We start from the raw sequence: 7,557 nt of genomic DNA, 5'->3' as shown, positions 1-7,557 counted from the left end.
AAGTGAATCTCATTACTGTATCTCCATGGAAGGCAGTGTTTATATCTCTTCCCACCTATCTGTAAGCTTGAGGCCACACAGACCAGGAGGTATTTCTCCCTGCTTCCCACAATGTCTTTTAAAGATGTCACCTTGCCCTTTTCCTCCTATATAAGCCATGGTCCCCTTGATACACTTCTGATTCCCCATCACCCAATGCCTGTAATATCAAAGCTCTCCATTCTCAAGCCATAACCAGAATCTGCCCTCCCTAAGCTCAGAGTGCTTCACAGATATATTTCTAGTACAGGTAGGGGAGTTAATGGAGATTCCTCTGTCCAAGCCACTCTTCCTAAAAAGGTTCCCTATGTCCCTAAACATTCAGTTTTCTGGGGACAGGTCACCAGATAGTTACAAAGGAGAGAGCCAAGACATCAGGCCGATATAGAGTGGGCTGAGTAAAGATAAAGTAGAGGCATAGACACTGCCTATGAGTAGACACCTTTAATCCCAGGCTCTGTAGTCCTTACAGACAACTGAACACTATCTACAGATTAAGTCACCATATAAGCTTCCCTAAGACAGATAAAAGTCTTTGACACTACACCTGCCTTGTGAAACAGTAGGGCTTTGTGATGCAGTCTGGTGACCTGGTTCCATCATCTATGAGGCGGAGATGACAAGGCATAGCACTGGAAGTCATTAGGCACCAGGACACTGAATGTCTAGATATAGGGATAGTTGGTCTCCTCATGCTAATGAGGTTTAGACCATGTTGAGCCATAATGTTGTTCTGTGGGATTTCAAGTATCCCTTATATACCTATGGCTTCATCTTCATTATTCTTCTAATTATCTGGCAAGTAACAAGGAGTTACTGTGGATTGAGTTTGGAACCTAAAAGGATCTGCTGCCAGGTAAGTAAATATTATGACCATGATTGAACTAATTACGCTTTAGATAAGAAGCTTTTAAGATCTCAGAGTCTCTCCTTTTATCACCACCCCCTAATTTTTATACCATGCATTCAGTAACTCTTATATGTTACTTCTCAGAGACTAGAAATAATTCTTTTCCAGGCCACCCTATAGTGTATACTAGTCGAAAAATAAAGAACCTTTCAATCTGGTTTGGGTTGATGAAATGGAATCTACATCCTGGATCTCAGACTACCTCCCAATAAGTGGAATTTTTCTGGTTGGTGGTTTCTAAAGGCATTTGTTAACAGAAAATCTTTGGCTATTACACCTACACACCCTTTAATCTGTTCTACTTTTTCTCTCGCTTCATCATAAACTTCATGCATAACTTCTCCTGGAAAATAAATGAGAAGTATTGAGTATGGGAAAGCCTTAAAATAAATAAAAAACAAGCAGATAAGGGAAAGTTTGAGGTGAAAGTAAATGGGTATGGAAAGAAAAGTTAGGGAAGTAAATAAAATACAGACACATAGAAAGGGATTAAGAAATGTGTGTTAGCTATGTCATGTTTTAAACATGAAAAAAAAAATGGTGTCCCAGCTTCATACTCTAACATTTTGTCTTTAAGCGTCACCGAAGAGTCAAGATAAGAGATGCAGCAACAAGAGGTAAGGTCTCAGTCTCTGTTCTGACTCCCCTCACTAGGGACAATATTCCCCTAACTCCTGTCCCTCTATGACCCCTGAAACAAGTAGCCAGGTATTCTAACCACTGAAGTCTCCTATTGCCTCAGCTAACAAATTCTCCCAGAAGACTTTCTTGGGTGGGAAATCAGAGCCTAGGAGTGTCCCAAAATTCTCTACCTTACACCTGCCCCTGGGAATGAAGAATGAGGAAGTAGGACAGAAGCCTTTTTTTTTTTTTTAATAGTTTTACCACCCTGTGGAAGTCACTTCATGTCTCAGTCCATGATCCAGGAAACGGGCATCTCATGATCCTGCCTCACTCACAGTGTGGTTGTGATGATCAAATGAAATTGGGTCCAGGACAGCATGTTGCAATGGGTTAAGTTGTACACAGACATGCCTTAGAGCATTGACTCTTGGGGTTTTCAACCTCCTTTTACTCAAGGCCTTCAGCTTCCTATAGGATATCCCTGCATCCTCTCATTTCTTGTAACACTGTTGTGTTTTTTCAGCTAGGAGACATTCCCGAGAAGAAGCTGAGAAGCCGTGGGAGCTGCTCTCTATCATGAAAAGGTGATCACTTCTTCTTTGTGGTCTCCAAACTCTCAGCCTGGCCTGTGATGATTTCTCTGCTTGGCCTGGGGCAGGGAGGAGAAGAGGGATAATGTCTGGGAGGGAATCAGACACAGTGGATGGTGAAGACTGGTTGAGAGGGTTGCCAGGGCAGAGGGGGATCAGGTGTCTCAGGGAGGAGGAGTCTCCCAGTTCTGCTCTGGGCTAGGTTCACAGTGGTCCTGAAATTCAGGATTTCACTACTATGTAATTCACTGAAGATGCTACATGAGTTTGCACTCAGCCACAGACAAGTTATCCAGTCAAGAGAACAGATAAATGCATGCACAAATAAATGACCAGGCCATATTCCCTTTACAGTTACAGCTATTCAAGGGCAGACCCCTGGAGCCTGCTGATATTACCTCCATGGTTTTGTCTTCAGGGAGGCCAGTTCCTGGGATAGCCCTCAGAAAGGAGCCTGTCATCCTCTTAAAAGCTCTAGGAATGGGATTAGCTCTCAAGAGATGCTATGTATAGGAGGTAGGACACTCCATAATCCCCAGAATGCAGAGTTCCCACAAAGACCTCATTTTCCACAGCTTAGGAATATGAATGCCAGGCTATGGCCTTCTTAATCCCAGATGAGTCTGACTCCCCATTCTCCCTGGTAATGCTCCTGGTGATGCCCCATCAGCTAACCATTGGCTCCCCGCTTCTGCCTTGTTCCTTTTTCCTGGTTCAGCTTCTCAACATAGATCAACAGAGAATGTACCCCACCTCCTAGTCTCTCATGGCCCTGCATTCCCATGGATTGTCTGAGACCTTGCCCAACAAGCTCCAGACCCTCAGCCCAGCCCAGCCCAGCATAACTTGACAATGGCATTTTCCTAGGAGGAAAAGGGGGTGGATAAACACCCTGGGGGTATAGGCCCCAAGGCTCCCAGGACTAGGGGAGGGTGGACCAAATCTCCAGGCCACACATATTCAAAGAGGCAGGTGTTGGGGTGCCTGGGTGGCTCAGACGGTTAAGCATCCCACTCTTGATGTCAGCTTGGGTCTTAATCTCAGGGTTCTGAGTTCAAGCCCTGCTCTGGGCTCCATGCTAGGTATGGAGTCTATTTAAAAAAGCAAACCAAGCCAAACAAACAAAGAGGCAGGTGTTACTCCATCAGTAACTGTTGTCATCTTCCCTTCCCAGCCAGGGCTGGCTTCCTCAGGAGGGAAGTGTGAGGCGGCTCCTGTGTGCAGATACCTGCTGCGAAATCTGCAATGCCATGGCTCTGGAAATTCAGCAGCTGTTGGTGGGTGAGAACACCCTGATCTCTCCCCCTTCATCGGGACCATTGCAGGGTTCCTCTTGCCTAGAGATTTTGTCTATGTCTACTGTGTCTTTTGACCAGAGTCTACAGCAACATTCCCTACACTCCAAAGCACTTGCACTTCGATCTACAACCCCTCCAGTGTTGCAATTAGTGGATCAGAAATCCTTAACACAGTCGACTGTCCAGTCAGCTGGTACAGTCAAAATCCATGATTGCTGGACTGAACACCTCCAGCTGGGGCAGGGATTTCAAATACAGGAGGTGCCCATGGGCCCAGAGACTTTATGTTGTTCAAGACTTGAGGAGCCCAGGGTTCTAGTGAACCAGCAAGAGATGCTGCAGAGTAGCCCCACCCTTGACTATGGAAATCAAGGGCCACAGCCCTTGAATTCCCAGGTCTCTCTGCAGACCCTGAACCGAGAAATCACTACCCTGACACACCCTATGGCCTTGCATGTGGTTACTGTCCTCCCTGCCCACCTGCCATTTCTCAGTCCTGAAGTACTGAGGCTTCTTGAGGTACATGTGAAAAAATGGATGCATTTCCAGAGGTGGGGGCTACCCAGACGTGTGGAGGAGTCCCTAAGGCAGCTTATGCCAAATCCGCCATTGTGTTACCAACCTGTAAACAACCAACCAGTTTCTTTCATCCAGAAGAACAATTCTAAGTTCCCTATTGAAAAATTTGGGACCTATTCCTACCAGACCTGGGGTTCATGTATGGCCAGCCAGCCTACCCAGGCCTTCTGGGTTTCTGAATGGTCCATTATGGATCCAGAACAAAGACACCACCACCAGCAAATCCCAAATAATATGGCTGTGGCCTTACGCTCTCCAGGCCTTGAAGACTCAAGTGGTCTCTATGCACTTCCTGGGTACCAGGATCATGATTCAGTGGGCCATCTGCAGCAGAAATACAGCCAGCTATTCTGTGGACTCCCTTCCCTGCACAGTGAATCATTGGTTAACACCTTCCTAGGCTCTCAAAGTTTCTCCATGAATGGGAGCATGTCCAAGCATCCCTTGAAGGATCCTTTTCTTTTCAAGGAACTCTCCATTCTCCCTCTGCTACCTAAAACTCCACCCCAGTCAACCACACCCTCTTCCCCATCCTCCCCAAATTGGGTCATTCCATCTGACTACCAACAACCTCAAATAAGTGTCCCATTTCTGACCCTGGCCGAGTGTGATGCCTTGGAGTGGCACCTGCTGCAGAGGCAGCTCCAGCTTCAGTGGGGCTTGCCAGCTGTTTTCCAGAGACCTCAGCACACCCAGAACCCCATGCAATATAGGCCATGTGGCAAAGCCCAGTCTCCTGAGACAGTGAAAACTTCCTGGCCAGTGAAGCCCATCACAGTCTTCACTAGGGAATTAGTCTTCTTCCCGGAGCATGCCCGGAGGCTGCTAGAATTCCACCTCCAGCGGCAGTTAATTCACCATCGCTGGGGCCTGCCCCCAAAGATCCAGGAATCCATCCAGTTACTTCTATCCCCCAATGATCAGTCAACTCTGTCCTGGAGCAGCACAGCCCTAGCCAAAGTGCATGATCCCCAACCTACAGCCCTAGAGGTCACTGAGGCTGGTGACCCATTCTCACCCATCACAGACCCAGTGTCAGTCCCCATGCCACACTTGTTTGACCAGGCCAAGGCAATATTGCAGAGCCACATCAACTCCAAATGTGGGCAGATTCAGCAGGGCAAGGTCCCTGCTCGTGTATATAGCTCTTGGCAGTGCATAATTCCTGGGGGCCTGCAAGTGGCTCCCTTCACTTGCATCCCAGAAAACAAGCCCTTGGAGCTACAGGCAGCAACTGACCCTGCCCTACAGCAGAAAGCTATGCCCTGGATACCAATGGCCCTTGACCAACAGCAACAAGCCTCACCAGATGCTGTCACTGAACACCCTAAGCTGCCCCAAGCCCTGTCCGAGGGAGCCATTGAGAAACTAGAGACAACATTGCGGCACAAGTACCTGGCCTTCTTGTCAGGGCTGCCAGCTCTTTATTATGTGGCTCTCTCTAGGGCCATGGCACCGGCAATCTCTACCCAAGCTGTAATCACAGGAATGGTGCCTGGACCTGGTGAATTCCCAACTGAACCTCTGACTCAGATGATCTCATCTGAAGAGCAGTCTCTGAGTCCTGGGCCAAGCTTTCAAGATGCCAATGAGATTTGTGCAGACATTGAAGATGAGCTCCAGGTTGAAGAGCAGGTGGAAGAAATGATCAAGATGGTGCCTTTAGAAAGCCAGGCAGAGGCCTCTGGACCTTATACACTCAAGAAACCCATCTTAGCCAAACTACATTTTCATCTAAGAAAGAAGATCCTAGAGATACAACTGGGAATTCCCATAAAGGCAAGGCTGTCCAGAGAACAAACAGTAGCAAACTCAGACAACACATCCACACAGGATTCTCTAGAGAGTCTAGAGAACCTAGGAAAAACATTGCTCCAGGATCTCCCCATCCCACCAGACACTCCTCGTGTCCCAGATCCAGAATGGCTCCACCTTAAAGAACAGCTGGCCCTTGAGTTAAAGGCGGTGCAGCAGAACCAGAAGCAACCTAGTTCAAGAGCAGTATCTCGTGGTTCTGCCCACTGGGCCTCTGTCATGTCCCCACTGGGTTGTGATATCTTAGAGGCCCAGTGCTTTGTGTTCAGTTGGAGACCAATGTGAACAGCCCCAGCCTGGAGGAGCCCTGGAGTCCTGAGTCCCAAAGCCCTGGTCACAGCAAGGACTCAGCCCACGTCCCCATGCTGGCAGAAAAGAGAGAGGACCTAGGGAAACCCAAATTGGCAGGGGACCATGGAGAAGGAGATGCAGGGTTTGCACACTCCTCCACAAGAGACATAAGCCACCCTGATGAAGCCCAGAGGCCAGAAGGGATGCTTCTGAACAGGACATCTCACAGCCCCTGGCGACAGAGCCGTAGCTTTCATCTTGATGCTCCCTGTGAACACAGTACCCGACATCACCCTCAGATTAAGCTTCCAGAGCCACCTCCAGGAATCCCTGGGGTGAAGGTATCTGAGAAGAATGACCTGCACAGCCGTCAAACCAAGCTTAATGTATTCCTCAAACCAGCAAGGATTCCTAAGAATGCCCAGCCTGTGGTGCCCCACGCATCACAGGGCCAGCTTTTCCTGGGCCAACTCATTCAGGGTAAGCCTTTGCAGGGCCAAACTTTGAAAGGTCAGGTATTGCAGGGACAGGTGATGCCAGTCCACACTCACAAGAGGCCCAGCCTTCCAGAATCAGGCTTGAGAAGTAAGATGAAATCCTTTCTGCACTGTTTTAACTCCAAGGCAAAAGGCAAAGTGCATGAAGAACCCATGTTCTCCACAGCTGGGAAAGTGGCCAACACCAGAAAAGAAAATGCAGAAAAGGGCCTGGCTCCAGCCAAAAGTTCCATGGGGCGAACCAAGACAGAGAGGACAAGAGGGGACTCCAAGGCCCAATCTTCCCCCACTGAGAAGCAGGAGGGCCTGGCCTTCTTGGATGGTCCCCATTCCCCTGACAGTAAGCTCCGGCACCGCTCCCGCTCTCACCAACTCCATTCTGCCTCAGTCCTGGGCCACGCCCGCCACTGCCCTCGGCACTGTCCTCGAGTGGCTTGTGCCACCCAACCAGGGAATGTACCCTAGATCTCACCTCCCACCTCAGAGGGAAATGCTGGTCTGCTCAAGAAGATCCAACACAATCAAAAGTCATTGTAGGCTCTCATCTGTGTCCCTTGAAGAGGATTGCTACTGTCATTTTCACTTATGGTGCAGGTGGGACAGAGTGCCACCCAAAATACACTCTATGTCTCTAAGCAAAGCACTGTCTGTCTCCTCCTTCTCTCCACTGTGGTGTGTTAAGGGAAGGCATTAGGGGAGGCTGAAGTGTCCTTCCCATCTAGAGAAGGAACTTTAATCCACTCTTAAGCTGGGTCAGCTTTCCACACAACTCCTCCCGGCCCACCCTGGACTGTGGATAAAGGGGCTTGAGCAAGGAAGGAAGGTAAGGCAAATAAAGGTCAGGCTTGAATTCTATCATGGCTTCCCATTGGTGTCTTTAGGCCCAGAGGAGCAATGTGGACATGAGGATAGTA

At 48.6% G+C, this 7,557-nt stretch overlaps 1 protein-coding gene across 1 annotated transcript; it reads left to right on the top strand.

Annotated features, from left to right (window-relative positions):
* Positions 1-640: 640 nt before the first annotated feature.
* On the top strand, positions 641-7,128 carry LOC116869351 (protein FAM205A-like). The gene is given in 5 exon segments (XM_032860446.1): positions 641-895; positions 1,527-1,566; positions 2,097-2,157; positions 3,338-6,111; positions 6,114-7,128. Coding segments are annotated over 5 exon segments (4,014 nt in total). The 5' UTR covers positions 641-751; the 3' UTR covers positions 7,109-7,128.
* Positions 7,129-7,557: the final 429 nt, after the last annotated feature.

Source organism: Lontra canadensis, unplaced genomic scaffold (assembly GCF_010015895.1).
Source record: "Lontra canadensis isolate GAN:19392208 unplaced genomic scaffold, GSC_riverotter_1.0 scaffold19, whole genome shotgun sequence".
NCBI lineage: Eukaryota > Metazoa > Chordata > Mammalia > Carnivora > Mustelidae > Lontra > Lontra canadensis.
The sequence above is the reverse complement of the archived record's forward strand: the minus strand, read 5'-3'. Positions and strand labels throughout refer to the sequence as shown.